The sequence below is a fragment of the Cheilinus undulatus genome, linkage group 5 (assembly GCF_018320785.1).
Source record: "Cheilinus undulatus linkage group 5, ASM1832078v1, whole genome shotgun sequence".
NCBI lineage: Eukaryota > Metazoa > Chordata > Actinopteri > Labriformes > Labridae > Cheilinus > Cheilinus undulatus.
In genome coordinates this window covers 40,356,170-40,378,351 of record NC_054869.1, presented here as the reverse complement: position 1 = coordinate 40,378,351, position 22,182 = coordinate 40,356,170, and the positions used below count along the sequence as shown (strand labels likewise).

The following is a 22,182-nucleotide window of genomic DNA, read 5'->3' as shown; positions in this document are numbered from 1 at the left end:
TTTACGCACACCAGCACATCTCTGGAGGATTCTGGGACTGCTGAGGCACCAGTATTTTATAATATTTGCCTAGGAACGTCAGAACCATATGGAATTGGAAAAAGAGCCCAAAATACCAAGGTATGAATTAAGCTGTTGGCTAACTGTATTGGTTCATCTCTAGTGTTCATACAAGCTCAGACTTGAAAATTTCTGTAAATGTTCAGGAGTTCTTGTCAGAGCAGGTGTCAGTGTTCCCAGCATCTTTATTCTGATGAAAACCTCATTGGAGAGAGGCAATATAACACTCATGCTCTGCATACTTAAGTCTGTTGAAGTCAAAGAGACAGCCTCCTCTCACACTCAGGTAGAAGGTGATAAACTCACAGTGGGTCCTTTAGTCTCCCACAGAGACATGTAATCTGCGATTATATAGAATTTTGCTCACACACATAAACAGAGGAACAAATTTGTGTCATGTTAGTATGAGTCATAAGGTACATCCGCCAAGTTTTTTTAGTCTAATCCCACCAGACTCACTTTAGTCAGCAAAAACAACATGCACATCCGATTCTTACACATACTTACATGCACACATGCACATTTATAAAAATAGACAGGCATAAAGAATCCAGCTGAGCCTCAGAGTGGAGCTGGGGACAGATAAAATGCACTGCAGCATGATTTTTAGACACACACAGCATAGAGTTAGAGCTGGAGGGAACTCAGAGCAGATTCTCCTCCTTCTCCACTCAGTTTACTTTTATAAAATACTGCCAAATGTGTTGTCTATCTTTTGTTTATCTGTAATTTTGGATTCTTTTGCATAAAAAATGTCAATGAAAACCGCTTAATATTGTATTTCATTTCTTTCTGCTTTGTTAGAGACTTCTTTTTGGTATTTTTCTGAGATGGGCAAGTATGAAACATGACAAAAGCCTTGGAAGAAGGCTATGCCTATATTCTCTGAAATTATAATTTCAGACTTGCCTAATAGGGTGAACATGTTTGAAATCTTGTTGTGTGCGTCCATTGTTAAGCATATTTCTTTCGTCCATTGCTGTTGTTTAGCTTCTAATTTTCACCACTCCGTTGGGTTTATTAAATGTTCAACACAGGGAGACTAATTAGTGTTGGCTTTTGTTTTTTCCCTCTTGCTTTGAGTGGGAACTTGTGGTTCTGATTTGTCACGCTGAGCAACACATCAAATTGGCAATGAATAAGTCATTCCTTTGCTTTTTTGTTGCTTTTTTTCTTATGAAGTGGTCTGTTCCAGGAATGAAAGGAATTATTAAGTGGCATCCGGCGTTTTAATTTCGTTAACAGATTGTGAAACATGACATGATTCTCTTGTTTCCTGAACTTTTAATAACGTTTTCAGCATATGGAGGGTATTTGAATTACAAAGCAAGAGATGCTCTTTTGTGTTTGGCTTTTCATGCATTGTCTGCCTTTGTCTCTCTGTTTGTTTGTAGATTGTCTTTTTGGGCATTTTGCCTTTATTAGACAGTGACAGGAAAGGCTTAAGCAAAGAGAAAGAGGATGATACACAACAAACAGCTTGAATCAAACTCTGGTTGCTACTTGAAGGAGCTGCCTCTTGTCCTTTAGCTAATCCATTTACTCTGATGATTACACTGCACATATTGATCTAAAGCATATGCAACATGCTTCCTAATATTAGAACAAAGTTGCTAATAAATATAGAAAACACTTAAAAATAACTGCAGTAATGCACTGAAATACTTCCCAACCTTGCTATTGCTCTACCAAACACATCTACTTTTCCATTACCATCACAAAGAAAGCTGCACACGAAATGAATACTAAATATTCTTTGACACAGCGGATTCAGATTTTGGCTGGGATGCTGTTTATATTTTTTTAGCATCAGTATCAACCAAAGGTAGGAACTAAAGAAGGAAGCAGTTGTCAGAACCCTTGCTTTTTATAGTCAGAGGCTTGTAACTTTGGTCACTTCCTTGTATGTCATATGCAAGCCCATGATAACAATCATATCATGTCATGTAATGGTTCCATTCATCCATCCATTGTCTATACCGCTTATCCCGTTGGGGGGTCACAGGGGGGCTGGAGCCTATCCCAGCTGTCATTGGACAAGAGGCAGGGTACACCCTGGGCTGATCGCCGTTCAATTACAGGGCTGACATATAGAGATAGACAACCAGGTTGTTTTTAGTGTAGGGAGGAAGCCGGAGAACCTGGAGAGAACCCATGCATGCACAGGGAGAACATGCTCCACACTGAAGGGCCCTGACTAGGAAGCAAACTAGGAACCTTCTTGCTGTGAGGCAGCAGCGCGAACCCCTGCATCGCCGTGCAGCCCTGTAATTGGTTCACGCTGATAAAGAGAATAGAATTATACTTCACTACATCAGAATTAAACAAAAAGCTATGTAAGTGATCAAGTGCAGGATTCATGCTTGTTTACTATTCATTGTCACCTTTGTCCTCTTACTTAGTTTCACATTATTTGTCATTGTCTTGCTTTGTTCTTCTACTACTAATATCTTGTTGTGCTCTTCTTCTTTGGCCAAGTAGCTTCAGCATACAGTGCATTCAAAAAGTTTTCAAACCTGGCCAAGCTGAGCAAATGAGGGAGAAGCGCTTTAGTCAGAGAGGTGACCAAGAACCCAGTGGTCATTTTGGCTGAGCTCAAGATAAACTGGGTTGAGATGGGACAAAGTTTCAGAAGGACAACCATCACTACAGCCCTCCACTGATTTTGGCTTTATTTCAGGATGGCTAGAAGAAGCATCTTCTCAGTGCAAAACACATGAAAACCTGCTTGAAATTTGCACAAAAAAAAAAAAAAAAAAAAACACCTGGAGGACTTTCAGACTGTGAGACACAAGATTCTCTGGTCTGATAAAACCAGGATTCAACTGTTTGGCCTCAGTTCCAAATTTTGTGTTTGGTGTGAACTGGGCACAGCTCATCACCACCCAATACCATCACAGCAGAGAAGCATGGTTGGTGGCAGCATCATGCACCACTGGCATGCACCACTGCCAAGGAGTAAACTATGAAGCAACCACGATAGTGGATCATGTCAGTGCACATTAAACTCTTGCTGAAGCTGGTTGGCAGAAGAGCAACAGCATCTTTTTATTTATTTATTTATTCAATTATTTTTCACCAAGAAAAGCTGTCAGTGTGGTTCTTTGCTATTTTTTTAAAAGAGAAATGACCATTTCTAATGAGACTGCCACTTCAGCTGCACCCACACTATTCTAATCACCAGCCGCCGTTTTTACAGGCTTGCAGTCACTGCGATTAACCAGACCCATAGCATAAATGGCACTGATTGGTCCAACTGTTCTCTGAGAGCAAGTGTATCAGCTTAAAGCTTCGCAAAATATCCACTCGTTAGTAGTCATGAAATCTACTCAATCTGTTAGTTTTGCAAGGTAACATGGTAACAGGCTGGCACAAAAATGGGATTGTGGTTTGAATAACAGCTCATTTCTTAACTGGCGTAGATTTTAAGGGCAGGCCCTAGTAGACAGATAGAGTTGTAGCATTTTGCCAGGCGGCTGAAGGTCCTCTCAGCTCCAAGATTTCTACCAGTCAGCAGAAAGTTTGTCTAAGTCAGCATTCTCAATATGGCGAGTGCCATCAGTGGGCTTCAGATCCCCTCTTTAGAAACTAATGGATGATGTCACTATGACTGGATTCATGTGTGATACAGTGATTTATCGTGGCTGAGACCAAGCCTTAAACCTGAAAATACTTGACAACCACTGAAGAAGCTGTAGGTGCTTTGTTGATGGATAAAGTTGTTATGAAACAGTTAAAGCATGTAACGCTGTTGTTGGTTACACCAGTGTGTTAATTACTGAGCTTTAGAGGAGTCTTTAGGCGTTTATTGAAGTCTTACAGAGCCAGGTCTACTCTGGTAATCTTTACATCATGCAAAAAGATCTCTCACTTAGAAAATGCTCTTCTTAATTGGTGTAATTTTTATGGTACAGTGACATAAAGAGAACATAATTAAAGTAAGAATCCCTTTGCTGTCATTGCTGCTTTCTATATGTATAATACCTCATTAAGCAACTCCTACTGTCTTTGAATAAACAATTCATTTGCATCTTTATTTCCTGCCTACCAATTCCCTCTATACATAAATATACATTATACTTCAATATTGCCATGGAAACAGCCTGATGGGAAGCATACATTCCTCTAATATCCTGGATTAAAGAAGCTTATCCCTAGTAGTGTGGCACATTTCCATTTAATTTAATCAGAATCAGAGCTTAAACAGGTGATTATGGACAGGAAATTATGTTTGAAAGCACCAACTTCAAAAGCACAAACGCTACAAGGAGCAGAATAACAGGAAGATACTGTTTTAATGTAGTGAGAGTATCAGATCTGAATATTTGGCATAGATCTGACCTTAGTGAAGAGTTTGTTACAAAAAGGGTGCGTGTAAAGAATCAGTGTCATGTAAATTATTTGTACTTTTCTATGATTCACCATGGAAACTTTTGTCTATTGTTGCTTTTATTTTGACACAGTGATGACAACAATGCCAGCACAACAACAACAAATCAGAACCATGAGTCATCATAAACAATATGTTTGTCTCTCTGAAAGGAAGTGTCTGACACTGACGAGAAAATATTAAATAAGAGGAGAAAATACAGCTTTTTATTGATTTTGTTACGGTTGATGTAGTTTAAAAACATCCCTATCAAACATTAGCCACATGCTGGGTTTGTCTCTTATCCAAGACTGAGAATCAGGATTTTAGTGTACAGTTCTACCTTGTTTTTTCCTTCAGTTTACAAAAAAACAAAAAACAAAAACATATTCATAATGCATCTGGTAACAATGTCTGTCCTTTGTCACACTGTTAGATAGACAGAATAATCTCCTCTACCCATGCCTGTGATTCAATGGATCAACTTAAGCTAAGAATACATTATCATATAATTACAGTATAGATTTCTATGGTGTTATGGTCTTCACCTGTGCCTTTGCACTTAAAGCTTCTCATGGCGCTGCAGGGTCAGATGAAGTATCGAGGTGAAGTTGTTTAAATAACCACAGCCACATAAAATAATCAGATCATTGAAATTCTAGTCCTTTATTATCATGGTGTTAGAATAACAAGCGTAAAATTATCATGTCCTTGAGTAATGAATAGAATAAATGAACATTAATGTGCAGGGTAAACAATAATTCCCTTTGGCTGGTGAATTAGCATTTTTCAGCATGAATTTGTTGGTTTGAGTAACAAACAAAATTCAGCCTCAGTCCACAAGTGGTTGCTTTTGTGATCTGTTGTCACCTTTGGCTCCAATGTGTTTTTTAGTGCCTGCTGAGGATTACAAAGTTAGAGTTCCTGTAAAGTTTTTAAATGCTGAAGTGTTGCAAAGAATTATAAACTCAAGAGTAACAAGTCTCACATTCCCTGGAGCTTTCACTTGAAGTTGTGGATTTTGTAAACCCTTACTGTTTTCTTTGACTTTAAATGAGTGATTTTTCAAGGTTTTAACCTGCAATAAAAAGTAGGGATGGAGATAAAAACTAGGGTCCATAAAGCCCTGGTTCTACTTTGTTTTTTTTAAAAACTCAAGAATCAATAACATTTTGCCTAATGGTACTGATCTGTAGTCTTGGCTTTTATGTGGAGATTTTTGCAAACTCCAAGTTTGCTTTCATGTGATTTGCACTGAAAAGAGGCTTCCTACTAGCTGCTCTGCCATAAAGCCAAGATTGGTGGAGGGCTGAGTGATGGTTGTCCTTCAGGAACTTTGTCCCATCTCCACACAGGATCTCTGGAGCTCAGTCAGAGTGACCATCAGGTTCATGGTCACCTCTCTTACTAAGGCCCTTTTCTGTTTGCTCAGTTTAGCTGGTCAGTCAGCTCTTGAATGAGTCCTGGTTGTGTCAAACTGCTTCCGTTTGAGAACTATGCAGACCACTGTGCCCTTGGGGACCTTCAGTGTGGCAGATATTTTTTTTTTTTAGCTTTCCCTAGATCTTTGTCTTGCAACAGTCATGTGTCCTGACATAAATGTAGCAATTCATAGTGCTTTAGAATTAAAAATAAAGTTATAAAATGTTAAAAACATTAAAAGAGATGAGAAATACATCAACATTTAATTTAAGAACATAATCAAAGCAAACCTCCAAAAGACTGTGGAATTTTGGGTGCTGTCCATGGTGCTGAATCTCTTTATAACAGTTGATGTATAAATATGATATCTGAAAGTGAAATACTCAAAAAAGATTTAAACAAACAAAGGCTTTGCTGTATGGTTAAAACAATCAATCATTCCTTTTATCATTACAGTAATTACTAGATAAATGATAGGTATATATATATATATATATATATATATATATATATATATTTATACATTATATGATTAACAGTCGAAAGGGAGTCTGCTTCCAACTTTGGGAAGTAGAAGCATAGAAATTAGGTTACTTCGGAAAGAATAAATTGCAAATATTTTGATGAGTTTACAGCTTAGTTTCAAAATTGGCCACTTGTAAGTCTAATCATTGAGGACAGCGAGTCATTATTTGCAAGCTGTTCCGTGGATGTTTTTTCTTCATGTATTATATGAAGCCTAAACAGTGACTAGCCATGCTAGTTTAAATACATTTTCTTTTCTCTTTTATTGTGATCTATCTTTTTTTTTGGCACTATGTTTATTTCAAATGGTCATTTGTTTTTAAGCTCAAAATTGCATTAAATGTGAAGCCCTACATTAAGTGAATTTAAATTTAAAGGTAAAATATAATAACTCTTTCACACTGTTGAACACAGTCCCCTGTGGTTTAAATGAAACGTCTATGCCGTGCTTTGGTTAAAATGTAGAGTGGATCAAGCACCAGAGGTGGTTTCTGACCCTGTTTAAGCCAGCTCTCTACAAGACTCGCTGTAGTGAACGCTCAGTTTTGGTGATTGTCTATTTGAACGTAAATGAGCTTCTCACTCCTCTTACCCTAACCCTAACCCTCTCTTCCAGGGTGTTTGGCTGGCCTAAGTTCAGCTGTGTGCTTCCTTAAGGATTGAGGATCTGTACAGATCATCAGGTTTTGTGTTTTTAGTCTTAGGCTGACCACAAAGGACTGGGTTGTTTTTTTCATACTTGGTTAGGAAAGGTACATTCTCCAGATTTACAAAAGTGTTTTTTTTTTCATGACTTTATTCCCTTTAAACAGATCCTCATCTTTAACAGCAGGTAAGAATGGATCCTCGCAGGGCCATTTGAGACTCTAAAGTACTGTCTTTTACCTATTAGCTGATGGTGTCAAGGTTTTCAACATTTTTATATTAGATTACAATTAGACTGTATTATGATAATGCCAGAGTGTAATGGCTGTCCCCAAATGGACAACCCAGAAGGTAACACACACAAAGTTAGATAAAGAAACGTATGTAGGAGTTTAATAAGGGGATAAAAGGTAGATGGCAGAGATTTTTTTTTTCTAAAATAAGAGCAGATTCAGAGTGCAGAGTGTGAAGGAAAGCAGAAAGGAGAGAGACTATTAGGTTAATCAGAAAGTCACCCAGTCCGTATTACATTTGTTTTATACTCTGTGTCTGAAGACCTGAATTCAACATTAGATTCACTGCCTGGAGCTCGGCTCGCGCTCACTCTTTAGTCACAGATGCACTTTATGTCGGAGATGAGTTTAATGGCAGCATTAAACATCAGCAGCCTCAGGTGCTGAATGTAGATGAGCACACTGTGTCTGTCAGACAGAGAGAAGGAGTGACAAATGAGGACGATCATTCTCTAATAGAGCTCTGCTATACTTCACTGATACAACTGCACGTGTGACACACAGATGTCTGCAGTGCATTGCACACACAGTGATTGTCCTAATAAAAATATTACTTGTTGTTAGTAAAAATTTAATGAGGAAGAAGTTGGCACACAGGACTTGACTGTCTTTGTCTCTGTCCCAGTGTTAAAGTGTCCTTATCAGCTGCTATTCCCCACACAATGCCGTCTTTATATTTCTGACTGACATGGGTGCAGCCCACCCCCTTCACGGCTACTGAAGATAATCCACTTCCATCAAACTTTATTTATCTGTCACTCCATACACAAACTTAGCGTTATGTAAACCAGGACATCAAAATGTGCATAGGAACTATTCCTTATTTACTACTCACGTGGAAGTGCATTGGTGTGTGTATTTCTCATTGCCTCTATATGTTGTGTGTGTGTGCATGCAGGTATGTGTTGCTGCCGGCAGGCAGTGGCCTCGCAATAAAACACTGTGTGAGTGGTAAAATAATGAAAGTCATAAAAAGGCAGATAATTGGCTTTTTCAGGTTGGTGAAATGGATCACTCAGAACTCTGCATTTGAGAAATGGCTCCTGGGAGTAGAGGGGGTGAGTCAGACACATTGAAGGGGGAGCATTAGGGGGAGAGAGAGAGACAAAGGAGAGGCGAGGTGGAAAGAGGAAAAGAGTGGGAAACAAAATGCAAAAAAAGAGGTATGCTATAAACATAAAGTAGATAAAAGATAAAATGTGCTGTGAGAACAGAAGTAGTGAAATAATTACACAGTTAACAAAAAAAGGAGAACTTTAATTTCCTCTTTCCTTTACTGTTTACTTTTTCTCTCCTTTGTGTAATTTCTCTGAAAGGACTGTAGAAAAAAAATCTGTGAAAACATTTAATTGCACTTTAATCTTTGCATTCAGTTGTAATTAGCTTCACACTGACATTTACAAGCAGTTCCAGTTTCAGCCACTAGCTGGTGTAGTAGTACATCTTAAGACATTTGAATATGTCCCTTTGTCTAACCTCATAAATTGAGTCTTATCAGAGAGACATGTTCCCAACACTTCCATGCCCGCTCAGAGGTGAATCTCTCTCTCTCTCTCTTGCTCTGTCTCTCTTTCTCCCTGTATGAGAGAGAGACAGTGAGCATGGGAAAATAGTGTGTGTGAGTCAGGCTATGGGCTCATGACAGTAAAAAGACAGATGACCCTGACTAGAGGAACGGCCTCCCTGCCTGCATTACATCTATCATCACTGAACAGACTTGTCTTTTACTGTGTCATGCTTTCCCTGTTTTGTGTGTGTTTATGTGTGTCTTAAGTGGTAATTACCTACACAACAGACTCACGCTAAGCTGTAAAAATGACTGAATGTACTCTGGAAGTGCAGTCAAAACATGCACAAATACACACAGACAACACTGGCAGCTTGGCGGTCTTTGGAAATGGTGGCTGTAATTGAAGCAGTCTCTCACTTCTTCGTCTAATTCGGGATAGAAGGCATGGTTGTTTTCGTTAACCGACATCCTGTTCATTTAATTCTACTGAAATTCTTGCAAAGAGATTTCATGCCCAATATTGGACTCAGATATGCTGACGTGAGCAGGAAACAGTCAGTTGCATTGTAATGACCATGACTGATTTATAAAATAGATAAAAAGGTAAACATCTAAGGGGCTGAAATATTTATAGGCATTGTAAACTACCAAATTTACTTTGTATCCTAAATGAAAATCTGCCTGTGACAACAAAAACTTGAACAAAACAGGATTTCTCAGGCACTTTATCCAACCTTTTATGGTAACATTTTTGTGAAGTTTACCTGCTGAAATTCATAAACTAAAGTTCTGCAAACACTGAGCAGAGTGTGAACCTTGGTGCCTGTTAAGTCAAGGATTATGTATGCCCATCTGTCTTCTTCATTTGTTTGTGCACTAAACAATCTAAATGATGATACATGCATATTTGTCATCAAAGATAAGACAACTTGTCTGTGGAATCACAAAATGCTATTTAGACAGCAATACAAAGACAAGAGAGATGTCAATAAAAATGAGATTTAGTAGTATTGGCCTAAAAAATTTGCTGCTTAAATGTTTTAACTTGTACAGAATTTGTTCAACCCAATAAAAATCAATCTGATTACAAATGCTGTTAGAAGTGAATCAGTTTTGATATCAAGTGTTTAATAAGAGGAAATCATCTCTGACATGTGCAGAGTTCTTCGACTGGTCTTATCTGCTGGAAACAGCAGTGGTTCAGAAGATTGCAGCTTTGTTGGCTTTTCATAAACCCCGTTTAACAACTTGGTATTACTAGCCTTTTGACTTTTGAGACATTTTCACAGCTTTCAACAGGAAAGTTTGATTGGCTACAGATAAGTTTTGTTTTGTTACCATCAGGTTCCATTCCACTCTGATAACAAGCAGTAACAGTAATGCAGGGCATGGTCGGTGTCAGCATCTTTTTTACACTTTTTATTGGTTTAAAATTAGTTAAACCCGACTGACATATGTAGAGGGTGACTAATAGTTCTGATTTATAAAATATATATATATATATATAAAATGATGATACAAGGTTTTGACGCAATGCCAGTGTATATTCTTTTAAATCATGATTAGAGCAAATCATGATTCTTAGGGGGAAAAAAAAAAAAAAGTAACCAAACTCAGAATTTCAAATAGTAAAAAATGTTACTTTTTGACAAAAACAAAAACGAAATTACAAAAAAATATTAGTTTGAACCGTCTTACATTTTGACATAAGAGACTGAAAAATGTCAGATTTTCGAGATAATAGATCCACAACAGTGTGAAGTCAAAATTTACAAGACCCCAAACAAAAAACATTGGATGGATCTCTGAGTTTTTGAGTTTATAATCTCAAAAATTCTAAGTTTTGATTCACGTATATTCAAAACTTTAAAGTAAAAAAAAAGTTTGTTTTTTTTTCTCATAAATTTACAACGTATTAAACTTGAGAATTTCATTTTTTTTCTCGTAAATTAACAGATCCTCTTTATTGTTTTTTTTTTCTAGAGTGGCCCTAATACACTGTTGTAATAATGGATATTTAGTAAATACATCCGTTGTCAAGAACAAGTGTATGTAGGCCTATTATGTTGGGATTTTGTGAATGAAAATAATTTAAATTTATTTTAATTTTCCAAGTGGGTCTTGGGAAACTTAGTTTTTCTTGTATGTGAGCAGGGGAGACCCTATGGAAGGAAGTTGGGAACCACTGTGCTAGGCCATCTGCACCCCATAAATGGGCTTATAAGTGAAATAGTGAAATAGTAGTTTAAGCAAATAAACCATGTGGGTCAAGCTGGTTTTACAGGGTAAAATCAAAGTTGGTTGCGGTTTGAGGACCAGCTTCCTTTTATCCATTTTTGTCATTATTTCATACACATTTAAATAGCCAAACTAGGACAAAATGGGGAGCCGTTTGGGAGCCAAAAGACCAGCACTTATCACTGAGCTGAGCCAAATGTTACAGATCTCAAAAAAGGGGTGGAATCTCCATCGCATAGAGTGAGGCTGGACGGACAGCCAGTGTCTGTCAGTCAGGGTCTACAATCATTTTTTGTTAGCTTTTTAAACTTTTCGCCTAAATGAGTCATTACTTCCAGGACTCGAAGCTCAACTTTGCCCTGATGAAGCCTGTAAGGCTGAAACATGTTGGCATGTTTTTTATGATTCTGTAGCCCTCATGAAATAAAGGCTTTTTATCAACAGTCCCTCTGAGTGCCTCAGATCTCTGCAAATCTTTAAGTTGGATCCCCACACTGAAGAGCACCAGAGAGACACAACATTTTTTCAAGCATTTTTAAACTTTTCAAAACCCATGCAGCACTCCATGCAACTGTTTTTGACTAGCTCAACTTTTCTTTCCCCCTGCTGTCTGAATGGTTGGCACAGCCGTAAACAACACAAAACTCTGGCATTTTGACAGTGCTCTCCATGCAGAAATCACTTCCTGCCCTCCATCCTGTGTGCTGTACAATAGTGTCATATCATCTGCAAACAACTTTTACCAAGGCAACAAAAATAGAAGTCCATGGCTTATAATGTTGGGGGTTTTCTAATCGCCAAAAAATGCAGTGAGCAAACTCCAACAAACTGTCTGAATTGAACAAATTGGGTACTGAAATTTTACCAGTGTATCTGTAAACTCAGACAGTGATGTCTCTATTGCTCATGGCAGATTTTAGAAGTATGACTGAGAATCTGAAGTTTCTTCCCAAGATACTCTTTTTAGGTATAGTTGATCATTGATATTTGATCATTTTAAAACATGTGGTATTGAAAAGTGTTATAACCCATATGTACACATATCCTTATTTGCCCCATTGAAGCTGAATTGTTTGACCTTTTTTTACTGACACGGTAAACACCTTGCATGAAGACTCCACTGTGATTACTGTTTCGGAGGAGGTGAGCGTTGTTTAAACTCTCTCCCACTCATTCTCCTGTGGCTTTGTGGATTAGACGTGCACCACAAAGGTGAAAGAGGAATCCAAACCCCTGCTGAAAGCCAGAGAGGGGGCAAAGGTGTCAGGCTCAGAGAAACACACAGACATAGAAAAACAAAAACAAAACAACTCTGAGAAAAAAACATACTTTTTGTTGCAAGGCTCCGTGCCACCTGACGCGAGCTGTCAGATAGAACAGTGTATGATTGATCACACGTCATTTACTTCCTCTCGATCCATCCCGCCTAGATAGCAGGGTGGAGCAACAGAGAAGCAAATGGAGAAAGTTTACTCTAACCTGAGATGTCAGGCAGGAACAAAAAAGCTCGAAAGAATCCAGTTCAAGGGGGAATAAAGCTCCTGTGGCTGCTTGACAGATGGAGCTCACCTGTCCTCAAAAGACAGCAGGCTTCATTGACATTTGTCTGAGGTGCTAAGCAGAATCCCTGGGGAACACCTCAGGCTCTGATACTGCATCAGTTTCGTGTAGCAGCTGTCAAAGAGAAAAGGAGGAAAAAAGAGATGAAGGGGCAGAGGTGGAGATGTAGAGACAGAAGACATGGGCTTGGGGTGAAGGGTAAGACGAAGGTGGATAAGAGGAGGGCAGCCGAACAAAAAAGAGTCAGATGGAGGCTTGGAGAGCGCGGTCAAGAGTTTCTGATTGATGGATAGAAAGTGAGTTAGAAGGGTAGACAGGGAGAAAGGGCTTAGGAAAAACAAAAATGTGTGTGAAGAGAACTAGTGAAGAAGAAAGTCTGGCTTTTTCAGTGAGAAGTCTTTGAAGTAGCTTATGTTGATCAATATTTCTGCCATAGGATCTTGTTTTGTTCTAAGAACATTTTTCCTTGGCCTCTGCTGTCGCTCTTAATGCTCATCTCCACCGTTTACTCAGTGATTTTTCTAAGAGAATGGGACAAAAGGCATCTAATTCCCTCTCACTTCCCCTCTAAATGGACATCAGTCAAAGTGAACATGGTCTCCTGTTGATAAAGAGCTCCTCATTTCAGCGCCTTACATCTGTCTGTCTTTGCTGCCATCACGCTCTTTTCTCCTGTCCTCTGTTTCTTGAAATGCAGACTGTGAACTCACTGGTTGTCAGACAGAAGGTTGGTATTTCTCAGCTCACCTTTAGAAAATGTCATAACGTAGGTGAGATACAGTCTCCCTTTATGCACTTCTGTCATCATGTGGAAACTTGTTTTCAGAGAGATGATACTGCAGAAACTTAGTGATTTACGCATTTTATTTCACTCTCTGTTTTTGCTGGTTTCTATCTTGCAGCTGTGCCTATAAATTGTTGAAAAACTAATGAAAGGCTTCAAAGCCAATCAGTGTTTGAGTTTAAAATGTGATAACTGTATGTAGCTGTGAGAAAGAACACACTATCTGTTCATGTTTAACAGTTTTGCACTTTTGCAGCACTAGGCTTTACTTGTGTCCCAGGTTTTAATATTAGGATTATCTCTATAGGCTGAGAAAGTGTTATCTCATCTCCATTCATATTGAATTGAAACGCGACTGTTGTTGAATGGTAATACTATTATTCCATATTTGGGATATTTCAAGAGTAACTAAATGAGATTAGCTAATACTGATGGCCAATGCTCCATAGCAACCAGCTATGGAGGCTATATTTCTGGCCAGAGCCGGAAATATAGCCTCTGTTGACCATTCATATGCTAATGATCTGGGTGGTCGACTGAGGCCTTGTTTACACGACAACGTTCTGCTTCGTTTTCAATTTTCGTTTTCAGATAGTTCCATGTTTAGACGGCAACCTTTCTAATACAATCTCTGTCTACACAAGACCGCAGGAAACTCAAAAACACTGTAGTAAAGTGATTTACTGCCCAATAAATCTGTCTCTACAACAAGGACAGTACTGCACATTCATGTGTTTTTGATAATGTGTAATATTTTCATCATACATGGGTGCATGAGAGTAATTCATCACTGAATTGTCCTCCTCATCACCATTGTAGCGCAGCAGCAAAATTTCACAGTACATATAAACACAAAAATGCTTTGCTTGACAAGTCTTTTTACAACGATGATATCGTTTAAGAGAGTTTAACTTTCTATGGACAAATTTTTCTCCTACAGCCTTTAATTTCTCATGGATTTTCTCAGGAAGTGCAGCGCTTCCTGCTTAAAGCGCAGCAGGAAAAAGATAGCCTTTTCAGAACGGTATTTGTATTTCCCCTTTTTCAATTTTATCTGCTTCTTGGAAGTGATTACAATTATCTTTTTTAACCTTAACATGGAAGCTTCAATTCTGTCTCCTCCATCAGCTGTGCACTGATGTGCAGCCGATGGAGGAGGAGACAGGAGAGTCTACAGGCTGAAGTTTCCATGTTAAAACTTTCAGAAATAAGATAAAGTCTAATCATTTACAAGAAGCAGATACATTTCTAAAAGGATAAATAGAAATGCTCCAGCTGCGCTCATGAGCAGCGCTGCGCTTCATGAGAAAATCCACGAGAAATTAGGAGCGGAATTTGTCAGTGGAAAATTGATTATTCTCAGCAGATATCTACGTTATAAGACTGATCTTGCAAAGCATTTTTGTGTTAATATGAGCCATGAAATTTCTCTGCAGCACTACGATGGTGATTACAGTGATTACCTCAATAAAAAAAGTAAGATCTGTAATCATTTTCAAAATTAATAGCATGACTTTATCTAAAGAAACTGGCATTGATAACTCTCCAGTAAGAATAATCCTTCCCCTTTTCTAAATCCAGCTGTCTGGGACTTGACGAGCTGAATCAGAGGTAACTACACAGGGCTTGGGTTGAGCTGCCATGGCTCGCTTCAGAGTGCTGTGACAACTGACTGCAGCCATAGTACACATGTGTCTTTTCAGAAAGTGTTGTTTTCTCTTTTTACACAGAGATGGGGGTGTTTTAGTGTTTTCACTCTGGAGCCTGTTTTCAAATTGTTCCATTTTCAGGGACCAGAACGCTGTTCTCGTGTAAATGGATAGCCAAAACGCCACAAAAGATTTTCATTTTCAACTGAAAATGTTGTTGTGTAAACAGGGCTAAGAGTTGCTGGCAGAGTTGTTGACCTTGTTTACGAAAGGGCATGTCTCCAGTCATTTTAGAACTGATGAAGCCTTTCGGAGGAGAGGTGAAGTCCAGATACTGCTTTTGAAATTTGTGTAACCGTGACCTGAATGATTGACAACCTAAACAGACATATTTCCTGCAGCAGAACTTCTGCCTGTGTTTGAAGATGCTGGAGAAGTGAACAGAACTCCAGTCAGTGATGCAGGCCTAGTTTGTCCCAGACATTAAAGTAATCTGTCAAAATGACGTAATGTTTAGACTCGTACTCTTGTGACTCTGAAATCCTTTTGGAGTCTCAAAAAGATGCAAAGTTTATACATTTATGTATGTCTCTCACACTGCTGTGCAGAGGTGCTCAATTTAGTGAAGAAAAATACTTGGCATATTCATTTTGCAAGACAGGTGTGTGGGAGAGAAATGAGTCCATCAAAAATGGCACGTAAACTCCCACATGGTGTCTTAATTACACAAATATATTGGCAACATTTCGGTACCGAAAACATCGCTAACGGAGTGATGTACTCCAGACAGTGTGCAGGTGTTTACTTACAATTTTTGATAACTAGAAACAAGAAAAAAACCCAGTGTCGGCTGCCAAGAACTGCCATTTTGATGCCATGGCAGCAAAGCAGGTATCAGTAATATTATTTACCAATATAGTATCAAAAATTAAAATAAAACAATCCCAGGATGCTGCTTGTGCATGTGTAGGTGTGTATATTTCCTATAGGTGTGTGGAGCACATTTCGGTCAGAACAGAGTGAAATAAATTCTTATTGATATTAAAGTGTAGTTATTCCCAATGGTGTTGATGATAATTAAAATTCAAAGGGGGATTTTCCTGTGGTTATCATTAAAATGGACAACACTTCCATCCCTATGTGATGTTAATTTCTAAAGCACTTTCTAAAAATCAAATAGTGTGTTCGTATTGATCAGACTGCATGTCTTCACTGATGTAAAAGTAGCCATGTACATGCATCAGGGTGTTAATTTTTGATGGGATAATTGAATTGAATCAGGAGACCTGTCACTTTCATTACATTATTATCTTAACTGTCAATGCTAAATTCAGCATTATTAGTGTTCTATGAGACATGGCAGTTAAAACTTGTTACAATTAACATCATAATTACTTGCTCACCATAATTGTTGCTCACTTTCTGCATCTCGCTCTTCTCTTTTTGACCATCTCCCTACCCTCCTTTTGTGTCTCCCTCTTTTCTATTTCTTACCTCTCTCTTTTTTATCTGGGCTCCCTTTTCCTCTCTCTTTCTACACCTTCATTTTCCTCTGCAATTCTCTCTATCGCCTTATAACCCAAACACAGCTTCAGCAGATTGCAGTTTAACATGAGTTCTGCTTGAAGTTTCTGACAGTTAAAGAGAAGTTTCTTCTTGCCACTGAAACTTTGACAAATGTTGCTAAGTGCTGTTGGATTAATGTTGGGATCTTCAAAGAGCAATAAGACAGTTTGTGAAATATCAACCCAGCAGGATATTTCAACTGTCATCTGAAAGTGATACTACAAGACAGTGGAAGCATTTAGGAACAACAGCAATTCAACCACAAACTGGAAAAAGTGTAAGCTTCCAAATTTGTGGCAACAGTTTGGAGAAGGCCCTTTTCTTTTTGAACATGACTCTGCACCAATGCACAAAACAAGGGCTATAAATGAGGACTATTGATGAGTTTGGTGTGGAAGAACTTGACTGGCCTACCAGAGATCTGACCTCAACCCCTTTGAGTGCCTCTGGAATGACCTGGAACGGAGATTGTGAGCTTAGCCTTCTTGACCAACATCATTGCTTGACCTCATAAGAGTGAATGGACGCAAATTCCCACAAAAACATTTCAAACTCTTGTGGAAAGCTTTCCACGAAGAGTGGAGGCTGTTGTAGCAGCCAAAAGGGGGGCCAACTCCATATCAAAGTACATGTACTTGAACAATCGGTCGTTGCAGTCCCTGTTGGTTTAATGGTCAGGTGGCCAAATACTTTTGTCCATATAGTGTAACTGCTCTCTTTGTACAGTGTCTTGATTTAACTTTGGTTATGAATTTCATATAAAGATTGACTAACTGACAAGTTAGAATGGATAGAAAAAGATCATCAGAAGAAGATAATGATATTAACAATCATATGAATGTAGAAATTGAGTTCAATCTCATGTCTTTTTAAATACCCAAAGAAAAGAAATGTAAAACACTGCCACATGTGTACCACAGGATTGTTTCTTACATCAGTTGTATCCTGATGTCTGCCTCTGAAAGGGTTAACAATGCTTTGCAACTCAAAAAAGACAGGATCGGTGTTTGTATTTACTTTCCTAATTTATGTGAGTTTTTATACACATAAGGGGTCAGGCAGGATGCAACAAAGAGAATTTAAATTTGTCACATAATACTTGTAAACAGCGTGAAACTAACAAACAGAAAGAGAGCTTGATCTTTGTTTTGAGTCTTTTTACACGTCTTAAGGAATGCAAAGTAGTCCGACATCATAAGTACTTTAAAATATGCTGGTGCTGAAACTGAAAACTGACAGAGATAAAGAAGTCAGCTCCAAGCAGTAAATGAATAAGAAGATAGATTTCTTTTATGGGTAAGGTCAGTTTCTTGCTTGAGCTTGAGTGCTAGCCTGAAGGCAGAAGAAGTTAAGAAATGTTGTGACATTGATGAACCCTGACTTCTGATGAAACTTCCCCCAAGAACCTGTCTTCTTTGTGTTAAATAGGTGTTGAAGGTGAGACAAAAAACAAAGGCCATGCACCGGAGAGCTAGACATACTGCTTCAGAAGGCCGTTTACTGTTTAATGGACTGTGTTCTCCAATGGGAGAGTTAATTAAAACAATGCTTTGGTTGACCTCTCCCTGGTGTTTGGTGATCATCTGTGTCTGAATGGAGCAGCACAAATTGCCACAGCTGTGGAAAGGAAAAGAGACCTCAAATAGTTAAACTAATAGAACTAAATAAGTCTGGTTTTGGTGAAATAAGCTCCCTCTTATCTGCTGAACAAGCAGGAAGTCAGTGCTCTTGTTAGTTTAAAAGGTTTTCCATATGACATCAACACACACTGATCATTACAAAGTCAGCTGCATACACACACACTGGGTTTGATTTGAAGAAGAATAATTTTAGACAAGCTGAGACTCAGAACACTGCATTAAGAATCATCATAAAACTATGAGAGGAGCCCACAGCTGTGATGGGCTGCTCTGAATCAAAGCTCTTGAGAGTGGAGTATCCTTTTGAGTTGATAATGATGGTCAGAATCAGGATTAGAAGATGGACTTTGATCCTTGAATGCATTAGCATCTGCACATGCAGACATTTGTATGCTGGGTTTTAGTTTTTGTCTCTCTGTGTGGGAGTGTGCTATGACCTCACGCTGTTGGTTTTAAATCATCATAAAAGACTTATCACAGAAGTGGGCGCCAATTAAAATCGAGTCATTAGTGGGTCATGTGGATCGGCAGCTATGCAAACTGTGAATAGCTGCTTTTACACTTACACAAAACTTAAAAAAACTCCTAAAGTTCATGGGGTGAGCTGCATGTGTGGACACAAATAGCCAAGTTTTTACTTTGATTTTATCCAAAGTTCCTTGTGCTACCCATATTAGGATTTCCATGTGAAGTCCGAGTGAGCTGATGTGAGAACATAGCAAGATATCATCGAAAGAATTCACCATGAGCTAGTGGTGGTGGCGGCGTTTGTTTCCTGCAAATCATGCAAAACAATGGACCTATGATATCTCCATGCAGGTATTTAACCTGCTGCACTGTGTCTTTCTGTTCTCCTGTTTTCATCTCCACTCTTTTGTTGGTGTTTTGGTTCCGTCTATCTGCACGTAGCATTGGTAAACAGGCAAATACTTCCATTATAGCAAACTTTGTAGCTTTGTCCACCACTTTGATGTTGGTCATGTTAAGTCCCATCTTGCTTCAGGAGACCCCCAAACCCCTTGTCCTAGGGAGAGTCTCTCCTTGTAAGGTGGATGAACGACCTGAGGAGAAGGATTTAAGGGGAAGCCCGCCTGAAATTCTCTTGAAATTTTCAGGAATGCATATGTGAAAATGGCTTGTGCTGCAGTTTTTGGTTTTTGTGTAATCTTCTAACACTGTTAATTTTATTTCTAAACAACCGGTCTTTGATTTTTAGACTGGCCTTTATTTCGAGAAGATAGAAGAAAAAATCTGTGTGAAATAATGCAAAATGACATGCAGCAAAATGCTAAGTATCCAGAGTCCAACCTGAGCCACCAGCCTCAAGGACTGACGCCTCTGTACATTGGCCATGTGACATATCCGGTGTATGGTCATTTGGCACCCCGCTCAAATATTATTTCTCTTCTTTTTCAGATTTAATAGCATGCATTTTACTTTGTCATGGTGCTGTTTTTGGCCAATATTTAGGGCCCTATTCACATTTACCTCGTCAAAAACTTACACAAAACTTTAGGGAAGCCTGCCCCTCTTTCATACTTGTTGCTCACAGCAGGATATTGTCTTTGTTGAAGGGGGCTTGAGATCTCAGGAAGCAAAAACATAATGTAAAATGAAGCCATGGGAGTCAGAGTGCATGGCTGAAGACATACTTGCTGGTAATTGTAAGTATGCATCATGGGTGCTATGCTTCCCCTGCGTCAATTTGACGTGTCGGCTTTGCATGCCCTCAAAAATTAACATGATGCAGTATGCCCATGTGTGGAGGCAACAAGGCTACTATTCCTATCACCAACATGACACATGGAACTGCAAAAGCTACACAAGAGATATTGAGGAGAGAGAGAGCTTAGTAAAAGGGTGAGGGAGGCAGGGCTAGGGTGAGGTGCCCTGACTGAGGCAAGCACTCACCCTTGCTCGACTACGCTGACTCTTTACTGCCCCCTTCTACCTACCCTAGCACAGTTCACAGTGGTTGAGAGAGAAAGTGGTTTGGTGATGTCATATTGGAAAGAAGCCATAGAACAGAACTTGATCCCACCCAGAGGAGAACAGCCTCAGTACATAGGGTGCATGAACATAACCACTAGGCTACCAGCGCCTCATCCCTTTCCCACTCCCTTCTGGTGGATTTTTTCTCAGTATTGCTTGCTGTATAAACACATCAGCTCCTCCTGACTTCTTGCGGAAATTTAACTAGGGGGCTGGCAGGAAAACATCTTGGGTGAAAAGTTTAGAAGTTTGCACTTTCACATCCAGCTTAATATTCAGGATTTTTTTCATTGGTTTTATGAATATGTGAATAGGGATTCAGAGATGTCAAAGAAATATAGGCATTTATTAAATAGAAGAAAGTTAAATCACAGATGTGTGTATTATTTCTGCTGTTAGTATGATGCACACAGATCTTTTCTGTGTTCACTCTGCAGCTTCTATAGTTTATGTTAAGGATAATGTTTTCAAGCTGGAAATTCATTATTAAGACTGTGTTTGTGCATGCTTCTTGTTATAGCATGACATGACACACAAACCTTTGAACTACTGGGACATTTGAAAGCATCTGAAAGCCTAATATCACTGCTTAATGCGTAATCTCCTCCATCAGTAACGACTAAAGGCCAATATGAAAGTGCACTGTTTGCCTTTGGAGCTCAGTGGGTAGCAGTGAAGATAGGTCAATGATCAAGCTTTCACACTGACTCATGCTTAAATCATATCTTTTCATTTTCTCCCTTCCCTCTTCTTCTCCCTTAGGGAGCCCAGCCGTCCAACCAGCCTGCTGCCCAATGACTGGAGCTCTGGGCTGGGACTGGGGAGGGAAGATGAGCCTTTGACTCCAGGGCTGGAAACCCTTCCGCTTCGACTGATGCAGCAGGACTGTACAGCTGTCAAAACCCTGCTTTTAAGACTTAGACGGACACTCCAAGAGGTGGGACAAACACATGTACATGCACATGAGCATGCTGACTGTATTTAACATAAGTTTAAACTCGGATTAAGCCCTACATACCAGAACACTGCTCTATTATGTGTCTTTTAGTGTTTCTGACTGCCTCAAAGCAACAGAGTAATAACTCAAGGCTGAGATTCATTATTTTTCTCTCCATACCACAGTGTCAGACCTTTCCTTGATATAATAAATGCTTCCAGTTATAAAAGTTTCACATTGTTTAAACCAGAGGGGTTGAACTGGTGAGTGAAAAATATGATGCAATTGGCATTTAGAACCAAAACAGTTCAGTGCTCAACTGACAAAATTCTTCACTCCCTATTTTAATCAGCTGTATCCCAGCTCCGTGAAATCAACTCAGAGTGGATGCTTTCTGCCTCTAAAAGGTCTCTCTAATCACTTTGTTTTGTTAATTTAATCAGATTCTACATTAGGAGAAGGAAAGTGGGATGCCTTTTTTTAGCATTTGCAATCATACTCTTTAAATGCACACACACTCTTACGCATTAATCCTCCTGTTTCAGGGTATCACTCTGCTCTTTAAAATGCTTTACCCTGCTTAAAGCTAAGGTTTTACCTCAGGCTATGAGGCCATCTTACTGTGAAAACCAGTGAAATTATATCCACACCATTATTGAAGTGATTAGCTGTAATAGGCACTTAGTAAAGCACTGACACATTGAAATAGCTGCACAAGGATTAACTGTAAAAACCAGGGAACCATATTGACAGCCACACACTGCAGCCATGCAGACCTTTTTTTAACTTTGAGACTGTAAATTTAATAATATTGTAGCTGTGAAACTTTTCATGTATTTAGTCATTTCTGGAACATAAATTTGTTCCAAATATGATTTATATGCTTTATTTGAGGTAATTTGGAGTTTTCAGAGAGCTTGACTTGGGGCACTTCTCAGTCAGAATGATAAATTATACAATCAACTGCTGAATATAACATTCCAGTTATAGAT

The 22,182-nt window shown here is 38.9% G+C and overlaps 1 protein-coding gene across 1 annotated transcript in view; it reads left to right on the top strand.

The window, feature by feature from the left end:
- ccser1 (coiled-coil serine-rich protein 1) overlaps nt 1-22,182 on the top strand; it is a 203,738-nt gene that overhangs the window by 46,732 nt on the left and 134,824 nt on the right. Inside the window, exon 7 of the mRNA XM_041786666.1 lies at nt 21,016-21,190. Within this exon, the coding sequence (XP_041642600.1) occupies nt 21,016-21,190 (175 nt within the window). The remainder of the gene's footprint in view (nt 1-21,015; nt 21,191-22,182) is intronic.